Source organism: Sceloporus occidentalis, unplaced genomic scaffold (assembly GCF_023333645.1).
Source record: "Sceloporus occidentalis isolate IW3139 unplaced genomic scaffold, rSceOcc1.0.p SCAF_2, whole genome shotgun sequence".
Lineage (NCBI taxonomy): Eukaryota > Metazoa > Chordata > Lepidosauria > Squamata > Phrynosomatidae > Sceloporus > Sceloporus occidentalis.
The window spans coordinates 82,061,961-82,079,774 of record NW_028316982.1 but is presented as its reverse complement, the minus strand read 5'-3'; the positions used below and the strand labels follow the sequence as shown (position 1 = coordinate 82,079,774).

The 17,814-nt window shown below is 38.6% G+C and overlaps 2 protein-coding genes across 8 annotated transcripts in view; one reads left to right on the top strand and one right to left on the bottom strand.

The window, feature by feature from the left end:
• Window positions 1–17,814, bottom strand: part of DOCK1 (dedicator of cytokinesis 1) — a 502,791-nt gene that overhangs the window by 285,981 nt on the left and 198,996 nt on the right. The window lies entirely within an intron of this gene.
• INSYN2A (inhibitory synaptic factor 2A) overlaps window positions 1–17,814 on the top strand; it is a 79,628-nt gene that overhangs the window by 49,518 nt on the left and 12,296 nt on the right. For 4 of the 6 annotated variants that reach the window (XM_089510138.1, XM_089510137.1, XM_089510139.1 and 1 more), the window contains one exon: window positions 11,178–11,249. The exons of 1 other annotated variant lie outside the window; for it this stretch is intronic. In XM_089510138.1, the coding sequence (XP_089366264.1) occupies window positions 11,178–11,249 (72 nt within the window). Of the gene's footprint in view, window positions 1–11,177; window positions 11,250–16,534; window positions 16,611–17,814 lie in introns of those variants that run through there. One more of the 6 variants, XM_089510140.1, reaches the window with a different exon arrangement.

Here is a 17,814-nt window from a genome sequence, read left to right as displayed (position 1 = left end):
GATTCGGTTTTGAATGTTTGTTCCCCATTTCCATCACTACGAGGAGGAATGGATTACTGAACTGAGATTACACATACGAAATTGCAAATTCAATTGTCACTGAATTGTGAAGTAGTAAGAGATAGAAGAACCTTTGGTTTAGTTGTTCATATTCCCCTTGTAGCACAGGAAAACAAAGGAGATGTAAATTTAGGGACTGCACTTTCTTTCTTTGTTGGGACAGGCCAGAGCTGTGGCTAATAATGAGTAACATTTCCCTCACAATTAGAAAGTATGTTGCCGCCAAGTGAGACCTAATACTAACCGATATTTGGATTTGGCATTATTGGATTTTGACCCATAATTTCTGTACTTTATTTACATTATTTATCATAACTCCATATTCATCCACAAAAAGATTGGATTTAATGTATTTCCTCATGAATCAGAAAAGAAAGATTATATTCTCACTGGTGTCCCAGGATAGAGCAGTTGGGAGTGCTTCTTTTCAATTATTCAAGGTAGTAAAGGGTAAGATAAAGTTCCCATACATATGTTGTCTAAACAGCTGGGATGGTGCAGGCATGACCAAGCAGAGGGGGTTAGTTGCAAACGATAAAGTTTCTCCAGGGATTTCATACTGACAACTTCAATACTTCCTGGAACCATGGTCTACTGATGGTAGGGTCCACCTAGCATTATTTCTGCCTACTGTTCCTAAATCTTGTGAATTACCCTGAAAATCAGCTTGAAAGGCTTATCTAAGTGTCTATCCCTATAGTTTATGACTGTTGTGAGGAGATGGTTCACAGAAGATTTTGAAGTACATCATCCATATATTATTTCAAGATTTAGCACATGGGCAAAATGGGACCATATGTGTGGTAGGCAGCTTTTAGCCAAGTCTTAGCTTTGTATGCAGACTTGATGAGATATTTAAAAGTATTCTTCAGTCTTATGAGAATCAGTCTTCAGCTCCATCAGGGCTAGCCTGGAAGAAGAGACTCCTCCCTCCATAACTGTCATCTTCCGGCCTATGAGGGAGTTGACCAGGCAGGCCCAGCTCCATCAGGGCTAGCCTGGAAGAAGAAGAGCCCTCCCTCCAGTCCATCTGCCTTGGTCCAGGCCTCAGAGGGAGAGAAGAATGCTGGACCTGATCCCCTCCCCCCCCCCCCACCATTCCCTTCTCCTTTTGTGTCCTCTCTTTTTAGATTGTAAGCCTGAGGGGAGGGAACCGTCTATTATCCCCTCTGTTGTAAGCGGCCCAGATTCCCAGTGATTGGGCGGCATATAAATAAATCCTATTATTATTATTATTATTATTAAGAAGAAGAATACTGTTCTAGTTTATGCATGTGCTTTGGCAATCTTGACCCGGTGGATCAAGGTGCCCTTAATTCAGACTTGTTTCTTTTTTTTTCTTTTTCTTTTTTTAATTTTATTTTTATTTGGTTTTTCTTTTCTTTACATCCTTATTTTCAGTAATCATCAATAAAAGATCATACATATCGTCTATACCTTCCCTTATCCCATTCCCTTCCCTCCCTTTCCCCCCTTAAACCCCCCCACCCTCTTACCCTTCCCCTCCTTCCCCTCCCCTTCCCCCTGTACACATCCTAGTACTTCCAACCTATATAGTCCTTTATAGATTACATATTACTCTTTCGATTTTCCTTTACAATCATCATCCTTCCTTTACATATATCTATATACAAGTCATTTCTTTCGCTCTTTACCCCTTTACTTCCTATAATACAACAAAATATATTCTTAGAAAACTGGGAATTGTCATGGAGGAAAACCTGTAAGTTCACCATGGCACAGAACCTGAAAGAAAATTTCTTTAAAATGTTTTATTTTTGGTATTTGACACCGGTTAAGTTGTCCAAAATGTATAAAAAGGTAAACAAAATGTGTTGGAAGTGTGGAAAAACAGAAGGAACGTTTTACCACATGTGGTGGGTCTGTAACAAAGCAAAGGAGTTCTGGGGGGAAATATATGAAGCAATGAAAGAAATGTTAGAAAGGAATTTCCCGAAAAACCCGGAGTTATTTTTGTTAAATATGACAGGCGTGATAGGAAGAGAGACTGAAAGAACATATTGGAAAATTGTGTTATACATGGTGACAGCAGCAAGGTTGTAATACGCCCAAAAATGGAGATCTACACAGACCCCTACATTAAAAGAATGGACTAATAAATTGTTACATTTGAGAGATTCAGACAGATTGTCTAAAAAGTTAAAAGGAGAGAAAGAGGAAGAGGATAAGGATAAAGATGAATGGAACATAGTAATACGTTATGTGGAAAGAAGAAAAGAAAACTAGTAAAAGGAAAATAAAGGAGAGAAAAAGAAAAGACTTGTTTCTTAAAATCTGGACCAGTTTTTGTGGCTTTCAGTTTTAGCCATGTGATTCTTCTCCCAGTTTCAGCTATGGACCAGATTCCTTATGCCACGAGACTGCAAAGGTGAGCATCCAGAAAAAAGACACGGTTAACTAATGAAAGTCCAAGAGAGATCCTGTCTGCAGTTAACTAGGTGTTAGACTCAAACGGAGGGTTCACACTTTGATAAAAGCGTAATTGGCACAGGAAGTGGTTGAACAGAATAATTACTTCCAGAGGGAGAGGAAGAGGGAGAGGCATAGGTATAAGGAGATTGGCCTGAGAGAGGATTTAAGTTGTTAAAACTGGTGACTGATTATAATTATCTAAAATGAGATTATCTAATACAAGATTACTGAAGGTGAAGGACTTCAAAAAGCAGAGTCATAAACCTAATGTATATACTTGACTATAGGTCGACCTCATGTATAAATCGAAGGCAGGTATTGGGGCCCAAATTATAGATTTTGATATGACCCATGGATAAGTTGAGGGCAAAACCTAAGGGCATGGAACAAAGGTTGTAAAGGAACATACCAAAGGAAAGCAATGCCAAAGAACATACATCATTCCAGCATGCGTAACTTGGTGCTCACACTAAAAGGCTGGATGGATGAGAGAGTAGAAGGAGGTCAGTGCTTCCAAGACAGACAATATTATCACCAGAGAATGATTCCTTTTTAAATAAGAGTTAAAGTATAGCACTTACATTGACCCATGGATAAGCTGACTCAGGTTTTTGGGCCAAATTTTTCACTAAAATTTTTAGACTTATACTGTACAGGAGTATATACAGTATTCCTTAGAATCTTGGTAAACTCCAGGTCTGAACTCAAGGAAACATCTGTCCTATGCAACTGTTAGCAATTAATGCTTCCAAGATATGAGGGCTACAGGGTCTCTTCTAATGATCTGTAGAAGAGAACATAATACAGGACTGATCCCTGTCTCTTCCCTTTTCCCACATTAGTAGCTGTTTTCATCTTTTGTGCATCTTTTTCAGTGGGTTTTAATATTCTTCCACCCCCTCACCCCCCAAAAGAGATTAATACTGAATTTCTTGGCAGTCAAAATGGTGAACCCATGTCAAAAACCTAGTCTGTTCCTCTTTAAATCTGATTGTGGTAGCAGACTCCAGATCCACAGGAACAAGTAATAGGGGCTGTGCCCTTGTTGTTGTTATTGTTGTGTGGCTTCAGGTCATTTCTCACTTATGGTGACCCTAAGGCCTTATGGGGTTTTCCTGGCAGGATTTCTTCAAAAGAGTTTTGTCTTTGCCACCCTCTGAGGCTGAGAAAGTGTGGCTTGCTGAAGTCCACCCATTGGGGTTCAATCACTGAGTGGGAATTTGAACCCTTGTCTCCAGAGTCTTAGTCCAACACTCAAACCACTCATTAAATCCCATGATTTATGAAGCTAGATGTAAGTGTTCTATCCAAAATTAAAGCCATAGGCAAATAAGTAAATAAGCTAAGCAAGACAAAGGCCAAATCACTTTGCTTAAATGCAGTGCCCTTTCTGTCCCTACAAAGGAAAAGGAGCCAGTAAATAAAGTGTAGTTGTTTCACTTTTGCTTCTAGCCACAGGAAGGGAATGTGGTGAGGGACAGGTAGTTGAACTTCTATGTTGAGTTCTTCCAGGCTCAGGTTGAAGGAGAAGCAAGTCCCAGTCTCCAAGAGGAGAACATGGACATGCCAGATTGCTGATGAGCAACAGCACACATAAACATTCCTAAACTGGAGTCTTTGTCACTGTACCAGACGATGCCTCAGCTGGAGCCACAGTTAAAACTAGTGTTGAGGAGATGGAGAAGGATGTTTGTTTTAAACCATTACATTTTGTATGCTTTGCTGGACCTTGTAAATAAGTAAACAAGGCTGATTTGGGAGTCTTACAGAAGCCAATCCTTTTGAATATCTGCAAGCTAATATCTGCAGGTAAAAAGAAGAGCAATCTCATCGGTCAAGACTATCTCACCTTGGCACACCATTACAAAAGAGGAACTTCAAAATATTCACAAAAGATTTTTTTTCAGTGATCTTCTCCTGTCACTTAATAGATGCCCATGCTTGACAAGGAGACCGTACTTAATGGTAAAGCAAATCTACAACCACTGTCAGTTTTTACAATTGCAAAACATTTTCAATTGTAGCAGCAGACAGTTTTTTCATTACGAAGGATCCATAATACTAACTGTGTAGCGTATGTCTGAATTACATAACTTTTCTACCAAGATATAGTAGCTGTGCAGAGCCACTGAAGTGAAAGGAGGTTGCACATCAGCAGTGCTTAACAGATTGTAGCCATAAATTATAATATTTGCTGTAGGCAGGAAAGACATAATGCCTGATATGGAAAATAATTTTCACCTATGCTAAACCTGCAAAAAGAAAAAGAAAACTCAGCTTTTTAGCATCTCTTTTGGCATCTTTACCCTGTAAACTTCCTTGCCATTCCTCTTAGTTCTATGTTTATTAATGCTGATGGTTCTAGTTTCCTTTACTCTGAATACAATGAGGAAAGATATGCTCCTCATTGTCTTTATATCACTACATTATACTTACAGTAGTAACATGCTACACTCAAGGACAGTAAGCATGTTTAAGACCTGATAAGTTGCCCTTCAGTTTTATATTGATTTGTTCTATCTTCAAGGGGGGAAACAGAACAAAAAAGCTTTCAATTTGTAAGACTGAAATCTGTTAATAGCCTGAAATTCAAATTAATGGAAACTTTTGTAGCTAAATTCACTACACTTACTGTGAACATAGTCTGCAGTTCCAAAACCAAGCTTTTAAAACACATAACAACTTGTAACTGCAGCAGCCATTCAGACTGATTGTAAGAATCCTTTCACTGCACAGTGTGTGTGTGTGCACACCGACTACTGAGCTGAATGAAGCAACAGACACACTTGGAGACTGGGTTGGCATCATAGTCTATAGTGGTCCCTTCTGTTTCAAGCTGAAAGAAATTTGGAGAAGATGGTATTACTTATTTGAAATTCTTTAAGTATTTTGATTAGCACAAAACGCACAGATTACGCTCTCTCTCTAAGCAATTTCTTATTTGAGTACTTTGCTCACATGCCTGACACAAACCAGATCCAAAAGATGATAGTGGTAATTGTACCTGAACTTAAAATGTCTACAATCACCATTATCAGACTGAATATAACTAAGCAAACCACAGTGCAAGGATCTAAAAGCCATTGACCCCTAAAATATGCTTAGTTATGAAATTCTCCAGAATCCAATTGGATAGGAGAGCTTACATTTACATAATAACTAGGATATTATTAATTCCTGCACTCAAGACTGGCTAAGGGCTATTAGGCACAGTCCACGGTGTAGAATAATCACTGAACAGTTGAGAGCTAATTCAGCTAGGGATTTTAACTGATAGTACTATCTTGTGAGGATCTGAGCCAGTCAGAAAGAATCAGCATAACAGTCACACCATTAAATTCATCAGCCTACATGACCCTTGAAAAACAAAGTAGTCCAAGTCTAAATTAATTTGGAAAGGGGCAGAGGTGAAATGATAAGGGTTCAGTGATGTGTACAGGGCAAGTATTTCAGCTTAACTAAGACAAATTATGAAGGGATTTAACAACTTGTTCAGTGATTGGCTAGTCAATGATAAAAGTTATGAGAAAAAAATACCAAGTCGAAAGCTAGCTTCAAAACAGTTTGTTAGCCAGAGCTAAACTAACCTCTGCCTCTTCAATATTAAATAAGTAGATAAAATGTATTGTGAATAGTCCGAAGACTGGATGCACAGCAAAGGCAGAGGGGAAGCTTTGATTCCTTGAATACAATACAACTTTATCTTTATATCTAAGAGAGTGTGTTCACTACTTGATGAGCATGTTTGCCTTTCTAGGACTGTCTAAAAGTGGCATTCTAATTTGATTTATTGTGTTTCTTAGAAAGATACCATCCCCAGAAGGGGTTTCCACTGACTGGGAGAGAGAGCTGCCTCAGAATTGCAAACTAAAAAGGCAGGACACATAAGGAATGGTAGTTCATGGGAAAGGAAGAGGACAAAGATTGGTTCTTGAAAGCCAAACCAAATGGTCTTGGCTGATCTTCCTTTGCTGGTATTCTTGCTTTGATAGCAGTTGGTAGGTAATGTTGCTTTGGTTGATGGATGAGGCCAGCACTTCTAAAGCTACAGGCCGTTTTACCAGCATGTTATCTTCAGCATGGAGACAGAAGCAAGCTCCCTGCACCTGCTCCCTCTCTGGCTGGTACAGTGGACCCTTGTTATACGCTGGGGTTTGGTTCCAAGATCCCCCGTGTATAACAAAATCCGTGTATGCTCAAGTCCCATTAAATATAATGACATAGCAAAATGGTGTCCCTTATAAAAAATGGAAAATCAAGGTAAATTTATACTTTTTTGGAACATTTTCAAACCGTTTATGCTTGAATCCGTGTATAAAAAATCCGTGTATAAGAAGGGCTGACTGTACTTGGGCCAAGCCTTTCTTCCCCTTGGCTTGATGCTGTTCTTAGGGGACTTAGGCGTGTTACACATGCGTCGAAAGTACATGTTAGGGTTAGGAAGGGGCGTATTAGGGTTAGACGCCCCTCAACCCTAGTATGCCCCTCAACCCTAGTACGGACTGGGTCCATGCAAAATGGCGGCGCCCGTCCACACGGGCACCGCCATCTTGACGTCACGGACGCATAGCATCCGGATGTCATAACCCGGAAGTGATGCCGTGAGTGTGCAACTAGCACCTTGTGGTGCCACTTCCGGGGTGCAAAAAGAAGCGCCATTTTGGGGCTTCCTTTTGCTCCACGAGGGAGCCGCACGGTTTGGCTGCTGCAGCTCCCTCACGGAGCAACCAGCAGCGCTGGCAGACCGCCGCTTTTAGGCGGTCTGTAACGCGCCTTAAGGTCCTAGGCACTGGCACCTTCCAGGGGCCCTAAGTCTCCTAACTCAGGGTGGAAGGGCAACTCAGAACAGTTCTATCAAACCAACTTTGTAAAAGAAATCTCATAATCAGACCCATCCATGGCAGGGGAAAATCCCACTTTTTATCCAGGAAGAAAGACCTCAACAGGGCTTAGTCTCTCAAATGTTAGAATTTAGTTTTTCTTTGAGAATAGTGAGACAAACCGCTTGTAGATCCTGTGAGTTGGACAAGGCCCCACCACCCCAGTTCTATAAAAAGAAAGAAAAAGGGGGGGAAATCATACTGCCACAAGACTCAGCCATTTAAAGGCTATCCCACCACTATCACCCAACCTGTTTTAGGTGCAAAATAGTATTTAACCAAATACTATTTGGTTCTAATGGAGAGGGTAAATGTTGTCCCCTGATGAATGGTGGCTGCCCATCCTACTCTATAGTTGTATTGTCCTCTGAGAAGAACCAACATGAGTCAGTTTAGACAATAATATTCCCAGTGGCTGTCTGAATGGATCTCATATGTCAGTGCATTTATCCAAATACTGTACACATGGAATCACTAGTAGAGCATGACACAACAGTTGCATCAGAGTCTGGCCAAATGTTTGTAGGTGTTTTCCTATTATCCACCCAAGTACTGAAAAACAAGAAATTTTTCAAAAGTTATATAAAATGATCATTAACCAAAAAAAGGAAAAAGTTTGTGTTATAATTAATTGCTGTGGTCACTGCATTAGAAAATTAAGTTTACATGATATCATTAATAAAATAACAGCTGTTTGAGTGCACAATTCCTTGTTTGACCAAGACATTCTCCAATTTTCCTTGTGAATTAATTTTTTTCTCCAGAAGAAGATAGAATTAAGGCTCATTGTATAGCTTATGAAGTACATATTTTCATCTTACTTCATTTTTAAAAAAAATGCAAATAGTGTTCAGGAGGAGTTGATAATTATCTATATTTCAAAAGCTAAAGTATCAGTATTTCACCTGCTACAGTTCTGTGAACAGCTCTCTTAGAACCTGTTATTTAATTTGGCAATAGAAATTTTACCCTAAACCAAATTAAACACTCAGGATTTCAAAATAAGAAGAAAGGGCTAAATTCCTCTTACTTGCCTACTGTGAGTCTATAAATTACTTGCCTATATATAATGCCTATATAATTGTTGGAGTAGACAATAATATACACACAATAATATGTATTTACTTTGATGTATGAATTTCTGCATTTGACAAATATAATAGTCCTGTTTAAATATTTGAAGGGATGTCATATTGAGGAGGGAATAAGCTTGTTTTCTGCTGTTCCAGAGAACAGGACCTGGAACAATGGATGCAAGCTACAGGAAAAGAAATTCCACCTCAATATTAGGAGGAACTCCTGACAGTAAGAGCTGTTTGACAGTGGAACACACTCCCTCAGAGTGGTGGAGTCTCCTTCCATGAAGGTCTTTAAACAGAGACTGGATGGCCACCTGTTGGGGATGCTTTGAATGTGATTTCCTGCATGGCAGGGGGGTTGGACTGGATGGTCCTTGTGGTCTTTTCCAACTATGTCACTCTATGATTCTATGATTCTAAATACACTAAGTCCATGCTGAGCTGCAGTTGACATGGCTTGCAAGTATTACAACATATGAACAGTTACACTGGCTAGTCCAGCATCATGCTTCTAACAGTAGCCAACAAGATGCATGAGATAAGCCTACAAGTAGAATGAGAGGAGAGGGAAATGGAACAACAGTTAATAGGTTGGTGGTAATACTGGAGTTGGGGATCTAGTCTTCTGCTTCATCTGAAGAAACAAGCTTACCCTAAGACAGAGGAATATTTGAACTTGAAATAGCTAGCATATCTTTGGCCAGACCTCAGTTGTAGAGCACATTCTTCCTATGCCAAAGATTATAGGTTAAACTACCAGCACTGCTAGGTTTGGTTGTGGAATACCCATCCAAAATCCTGGACAACTGCTGCTAATTAGCATAGATGCTCGGAGCTATATATGGACCAATGAGCTCACACCTATGCAGCTTCATATATTCCTATTCCAACCCACAAGCTGCTTTTGAAAGTCTCCTCAATTCAAAAGCAGATGTCTCATCACATAATATAATCATATATCATTTTCTTCCCTCTACCGTTTCCCCATATCATTCAGTTCAGACTGTTTTCCCTTTCATTCTGTACACACACTTGAGAGTACTTTAGTAATGACAATGATGATGATGATGCATAGGTGGGCTGTTGTTTGTGGAGAAAAAAATCTGAAGTACCACTTTCACAGTTCTTTGGATTCTGCCCTGGATTTGAAATGAAGTCTACAATACAAATAATATTAATATGCACTGCATGATCCTGTTAATTAATAAAATTAAGCGTATTCCTTTGTTTTCTGTTTTCTGTATGACACTGATTTTGAAGCCACATGATGTGATAGTGAATACAACCCACCTCCCCCCACTCTTTTTTTTCAACTTCGTGTTAAATCCCACTGATTTTAATATGTACGCCCAAGTGAGTGCATGGACTTCAGCCTGCATACCAATATCCTTTGGATGTATAAACATACTAAGCAGTAGCAGTTCTCTAGCATCATCAGACGGATATAGGTGTCCAAAATGGTCATGAAAACACTGCAGACAAAGTTTAGCAGATGCACATAAATTTTCAATTGATAAGCATATAATGACATAGCATAAACAACCCTACATGATCTCACAAAATGGGCAAAGAAGGCAGTTAGAAAGATATTCCTAGATGGAAAAACTTCAAAGTTCCTTGATATGATAAACAGATTTGATTCTTCTCTTGCAGGACATCTCCCTCATTAAAGACTCTGAAATGCATTTTCCATTCATTTCACAATAAACTGAAATGGTTGTTAGGCAAGAAGAACAAGCTTATAATAACTGCACTTACAAAACTAATATACATGAGCAGTCAAATCTCATTTTAATAGTAATTACATCCTATACACAGTGATCCTAAACTTTCTGTTCACATCATATGATGTGGAATAAATTTTGACACAACCTACTTGTATTAAAGGCACAACACCCAAATGCATAATTTCATGATAAAAGAGTTAATGGAGTACTGTTTGCCCTATGGGTACAGACACTGGGACAGTGGGGAAGCAGAAGTATGAACACTTCCAGTTGGAGGGAGAGATCTGAATGGTGAAACCTCCATGGAGATACATGAAGGCAAGGACAAACCTCCTGTTCATGCAGTATATCTTATTCTTCTTGTCTGAATAAGAATTTATGCACAGATGTAAAATCCAGCTCCAACTGGACCCTGTCCTAATATTGTGTATATATGGGCATGGACACAAGTAGCCTTATGAAACATTTCCAAAGACCAAGATTGTACAACTCAGCTCAACTAAATTTTCAGCTGGCTTAGTCAACTCTTTCACCTGCTTGCACTGCTCTGTTGAAATGCTAGATCTGATGCCAACTCTTGAATAATATGGAATAAAACCTTGGAGCCTTGAATTTTAAAAAAAAAATCACCTATATTACAACATTGCAGTAGTAAGATTGCACTAAACTACAAGTGGACAACAGAAGGTCCACAAAAATGAGATAATGCAACAAACTCATTGAATATCTAGGTCTTGTTGTTCTAGAAATAATATTAGAAAACAAATTATACATGGGCCTCCTTTTCATTTTGCATATTTCACTTGTGGCCCATTATATTTAACAAACTGCTTGCCCTTAGATAGTAAAGTTGACAGTGTTTTTGTGTTTCAAAGGACAGACGTAAAATTACAACCAACAGTAAATGGGAAAAGAAATAATATGTTGGTTGTTCTAGAAAATGAAAGCAAACCAAAGAGGAAACAAATACTTTTAATTGTATGTTCTTATCTTTGTAGGCTTTCATATCGGACTGGTCAAGACACATCTAACTGTGACACATGCAGGAACAGTGCATGTATAATCTATAGGTAGGTTAATCATTCTCATGTTCCCACTTTTTAAAATGGGCAAAAGTGATTTTATTTTTCTCTAGTGGAAGATTGAATGCAAGCTGCTGTTTTAAATTGGTATTTCAGCACGAACGCACAGAAAGCCAGGAAATTAATGTTTATTGTACTATAAAATCCAATGTATAGAATACTTCAAATACTAGAAAGAAGAAAAATGAGAGGAAGATGCTGATGTGTAATTTGCACTTGCAGTTTGCAGAAATCTGTATAAACCAGACTTCAGCATTCTGAAAATGTTACCCCTCCCCAAAGTATTATTTAAGCCTTAGGGCTACATTGATAAACCTGAGCACAAGTGAACAGATCCTATAAATATCTCCATTGTGGCTTGGAAATTATAGTTTTTAGAAGGTACAGATGAGAGATCTGTGGTGTATATCTAGTACAGGTGAACATTCTGAAGTGGATGCACTTACTTTGCTCCTTGTTCATGTTTGCTGAAAGAGTAACTGCTGTCTACAACACATTGTCATGATGAAATATAGGATTCTCCACCTCAAACATGACTGCTTAGTGAGTATGCACCATAGGTGTTTATTAACATGTAACTATTCATAATACCACTAAAGTCACCTTCAGAATATCCAAGGAAGTAAAATTTCTACAAAAGTGGTGAACACTGTTCATAATCACAAACATCAGAATAAATTACGAGATAAGCAAATAATAAAAGAGAGAGAGCTGTAAACACACGTGCTAAACATACACCCACTGTTTACTTTACAATTTAAATTATCTTAAGAATTTAACTACTTTTATCACACTCTGTACAGGTAGCATGATACTATTGCATGGGAGGAAGAGATTGCAGAAGATTTTTAAACATCTGTCACAGTACATTGAAAGAATTACAGAGATAACTAGGCCAAGAGGTGGGGAGGGATTTGTCTGTGAAATAAACTTATTAAACTAGCTAGGTAGTATATAGAATGGATGCAGTTGGGAATCTTAAGATATGTTTAGGACAGAAAGATTACATTTTTATTTTTTTTAAAAAAAACAACCAAAGTATTAATGCTGTTTGCTTGCACAATCCATCAAGCATAAATTGGTCCACTATCGATTGTGTTGTGGAGAGCCTAGTGCTATCTCATTTGTTCTCCTGTGTAATATAAGCCATTCAAGAAATGAGATATTCTAACATTAGAAGTTCTTAAGGGCAGAATCTGGCTTCAGTTGGATTTTGTTCTATATTTTTTCAGTTGCAGATGAACAGATTAGGTAAGAATAACAGAAAATCAAATATAATCTGATCTGTAGCCACACAACTATGTTTTTGTTAAAATTTAATCTCACATTAGGGTGTTATACGGGTTATATTTATACTAATATAAACTAAAACTGTATTACTATAGGAGTGTTGTGTAAATGTAGAAATGTAAAACTTCCAGCTACATGAAATGTTGCAACTGTTTGCATCTTCATAATGTAATGAGTGCACCCAGAACTAAGAACAAGTGCCAAAACATTGTCCTTTCCCCCTGGAAATCACCTCTGCTCCTCTCATTTCTATTAGCCCCACAAGGGTTCCAGAATCCTATCCATGTAGAAATGTAACTTTGGAACACTAAGTGGGAAAAGGGCTGAAATTCCTTCTAATGCTTTTTCACTGCAAATCACCTTCTCAGAGGAGAACTTAGGGAAGTAAGTGCATATTCATGTACCATAACAGTTTTGTATTATATAGCTTTGAGATCAGTGGGTGGACTAAAAGCCAGGTGTGAAGTTTTGAAGGGGGTAATCTCTTTGTCTCTTTCAGCATATCAACACAGAGCCCTGTTCCTTCTTATAACACTAGAGGTGTACTACACAGCTCTTTGTGGATTCACTGGAGCAAACTAACAAGACTGCCCACTTCAAAATTACTACAGTGGGAGACACCAGACTTAGTCAGATGGAATAGAGTCAATCTCTTGGGGGAAACTTGTACAGATAAATATATTGTTTTAATCAAAGACAAAAACTAGTTTGTCATGCTTCGGGGACTGAGAATGAAGAAACCATTAAAGGCTAGTTATCATGTAAGATTATGGTGAGAAAGTTTGCCAATTTCTTCCTTCTTTTTTTTTTAAAGTCTATCTCCTCAGTTTTCTCTAGAGAAAGAGAAGGAGAAATGTCTGTTAAACACTATTTTATTTATTTAGAATATTTAAACCCTACTCTTCAGCCACAAAGGCTCTCAGAGCGGCTTACAAAATGGTTAATTAGATGGTTCCCTGCCAGCAGTAACCTCCTGTCAGTATGAACTGAGCACTAGCATATTCCCATAGTCCCTATATCGATATCCTAAGAATGCAGAAGATGTGAGAAAGAATGGTTGGCTCACTACATGACTGAAGCATAAACACTACTAATTATCTGTTCATTTATGGTCATTCATTTATGGCCAAATAGGTCACTATTATGGGTTCCATGACTATCTCATTTCTATTGTTTTCACTTTTGAATCAACTATACTAAAATCTAGGTCACATGAATGGTAGATAAACTGGTAGAACTGTTTTGGAAAGTACCATTTCATTCTAAAGATGGGGAAATAATGTGCTTTCTCTGTGAAGGAAAAAATCAATACAAACTGATACAAATATAATCTAAACACACATAATGGCTGACAGTGATATATGCAAGTGTAAGTCCAATGTACACTTGTGTATGTCTTTTCTTTGGTCTTTGTGGCAGATGGTATTCTCTTCCTCTCTACAATGACCAAAGCCTACTACCCTCAGGGCACTTTGTATTTATTTCACATGCTTGATGTTGGGCATATGATTTTTGAACTTTTCCTAAATATATACAGCGCGCCTGTGTTTTAAGCGGTCGCACTATACACATACGCTGAAAGCCATGCTGGAAGAGCCCATCGTACGCCCCGGAAGAACAAATGGTGCATGCACCCATGGTGCATGCACACCGCCACACTGTTGTGCACTGCGGGCATGAGCCCCATTACTTCCAATGGGGCTCCAGCACATGTGGAATTCCCCTTACGCGGAGGGATCCAGAATGGATTCCCGCGTAAGGGGAGGGTGCACTGTATTAAGCATTTCCCTAATCATATTAGTCCTGTGTTGACAATCAAGTCTGCCATCTTTATATTTATGAAATTGTAAGCAAACTTAAAACAGCCTCATAAATTTGGGAACTCATTAATGACCAAACATGACCCCTCCCCCCCCGAAAAAAACCAACATTTTAATCCAGTTATTGCCCCAACCAAACTATTTCTCAGGTGCTGCAGATTGAGGTACTGGGAAATGACAAATGTAGCACTCTCCTGGTCATGGGGTGTGTTGAGAGAAGCAGTGGTGGCCTCTATAAGTGGCAATGCAATGCAATTATTCTCTGGCTCCCCAATCTGCAGTACCTCAGAAACGCTTCAGCTGAGACACTGCCTGGCTTAACAGGTAATTCTTTTGCGAGGTGGCATCAGCCGCTACGGTGATTGAGTTCCATTGCCATCAGTGGCCCATGTTAGATGAAGAGGGAATTGAAAGTAGAGACTGTGCACCACATCAAAAATGTGAGCTCTAAGCTGAGAAGGAAACATGTTCTGTTATTTTAAGTCTTTATCTTAATGCTACAATCTACTGCAGGCAAACATTATAAATAAAAAAGCATATAAAACAAAATAGTGGGAAGGCAAGCGAAAAACCCTCCAAATAAATTCTGCCAAGTAAACCTCATGATAGGGTCACCATACCTTAGAAGAGACTTGAAGGCACACAAGATAGCGGATGGCTGATTACACATTTGGTCAGCCCCACAGTTGATATCTGGATCCTTCTTTTCACTGCTCACACTCATTTAAATAGCCACATTTCTCATATTTTTAACCAACAAATTTCACTCTACTCCACAATCTATTATTGCTCCCTGCCCTGGCCCACAACTGGCCAACATGCATGCATGCACAGACAATTTAAAGGCAGCATATTCATGTAAAATAAGGAGAAGACTTGAGTTCCACAAATAAGGGAATAAAGCCTGCCATGGGGGAATACAGATAGGAGAGGAAAACCAGATTCTGAAGGTAAAGGTAATCAGATGGAAGGAGAAAGACAATTAGCCTCTGGCACCACTATTTACTCTAGATTTGGCCTCATGAAAACTCTTATTTTACCAAGCCAGCTAAGTTTTACCACTCAGCAAAAAAGTGCTTTAAAGGCTGCATATACATTCAGGAACATAATCATAGTGCAGAAGTAGCATGTGCTTAAACTGTTTTTAAGTGAGTTAGCAAAAGCAGCTTTACAGCAATAAATCTATTGCCCTCCTGATTACCCAACTGCATCCACTAATGTCAAGTACAGCATAACTGAAATGTAGAAATAATTAAATGTAATTAATTTTTTGCCCTCAAGATGGTATTCTCGGAATATTAATGTGGCATGACACAATAGCTGTAGTCTAATTAAGGGCCATATCATGGAAGATGAAGATTTCAAATGTTTCAAACAATCTGGGGATTTTTTTCCTTGTATTATGCATCAAAATAACTTATTTGCCAAATTTAAAGAATTGTGCTAGTGACTGAGTATAGATAACAGAATTTGGACTAGCATTTCTCTAATGCTAGTTAGAGAAATGCTCCCTTCCCCAATTCCTCCCTCCCTCCCCCCCAGCCCATATACCACACTTTTAGAAGTGAGGGGGCTTTTCAAAAATTGTTTGTAATTATGTTCAAACAAGAAAGGTAAAAAAGAATACCCCCTGAGCTTGTTTTCAATAGATCCCATTATCAATCCATCTGGTACAGTAGAAATTTCAATCAAGGATCCACCTGGTCTAGCTAAAAGATACCTATCAATTGAACTCTGTCCACAAGCAATAATTTTAAATTCAGGAGCATATGCACAAAATAATGCAACTGAGCTTGGATTGCATAGGAAGGGCACGTCTACAGAAACAATTGTTTCAGCTGTTTCTGATAGCAAGAGACTGTGCTGTCTCTTAAACATCTCATGAGAAGATACTGATAAATGCACTGGCTTGTAGTCAAAATAGAATAGAATAATACAATCAGTGCCTCTAGTCCGTAATTTAAAATATTCCAACACCCCACCTCATCCCTTGTAACTAGCTGAATCCTTTTTTAAAAGGTGAGGAAAAGTATTAGGCAGTGTTAAATTTGTAATTCACTGGTGTGACATTTATTTTCAAATTATTCATAAGAAACAGATAAAGCCCCTAAACTTATTCATTAAATGGATGCAATAATATTATTCTTTTGTTTTGGCCTGCAGTGTTCAAGGAAAGAAAATCTATCCCCATTAGTGCAAAGATTACAAAATTAAGAGATCAAGTACATCCTCCACTCAGAATCAACTACAGGTATACCTCAGTTAACAAAGCAGATATGTTCCTAGACATCATTTCTTTAACAGAAAAGTTAGTACTGGAGGCAGAAATAACACAGAAAGAAGAGAGATAGGTTCCTACACCATTGAAAAAGAAGAGCACTTCAGTATGTTTCAGCAAACTCCTTATTCCAAACTAATCAGGGTTCAATTTTGTGCTCGGCCATGGAAACCCACTGGTGATCTTGGGCAAGTCACACACTCTCATCCCCAGAAAATCCCATGATAGAGTTGCCTTATGGTTAACATCGATTGGAAACTACTTGAAGGCACAAAACAATAAATAATATACACATATGAAGTGAAACAATCAGGTCAGTCCATCTTTCTTGTGGCAAAGCTTATTGTAAGCTTCTTTTTTTAACATGTTAGGGATAGCTGGTGTGGCAAGCTACTCTGCATTCCATTTTCCCCCTTCTTTTTGCTGATTATACATACTCAGTAAAGAATCCTGGAGAAAACTATTTACCTATTGTATACAGGCACATACGCTGCAGTAGGACTCAGCTAGAGGAGAATCCTATTCATTTCCAGCTCATGTTTTACTGCACTGTTTACTGTAGATAAATACTCCTGCAACTCAATACCAACAGTCTGTGTTTCTCCAGTCCTCTTTCACCATCTTCCCAATGTCAATGCTGCTAAAAAATCACTCAACTACACCGAGGATGAGGAAGAGAAGGGGGTGGGGACCCATAAAAAGACTTTGTAAAAAGGGGCTTCTTTGTTAGGGGCTTGGTTAACTGAGAGCCCATACAAACAGGCCAAAATAAAGCTGCTTTGGGTCACTTTGGAGGTATGCTGTTTAAATGATGCATGCATCCTAAGAGGCAAGAAGCTGTGTTCCAGTCGTTAGCACTGGAGCGTGGCTTCTGGCCTCTTAGGATGCATGCATCATTTAAACAGCATACCTCCAAAGTGACCCAAAGCAGCTTTATTTTGGCCTGTCTGTATGGGCCCTGAGGTATGTTGTGTATAGTTTATGAAACTATACAGGAGTTGTACTATCAAATAGGATTAACACAACACAACCACACCAAAACATGGTGCATTATTAGTGTTATCCAGATACAGCAAGGTATTTCTCTTTTCACACCTTAAGTACTGAGAAGTAATGCATGTGTATGAAGAAATTGTGCAATTCTTATTGTGTCCAGAGTTGCTTT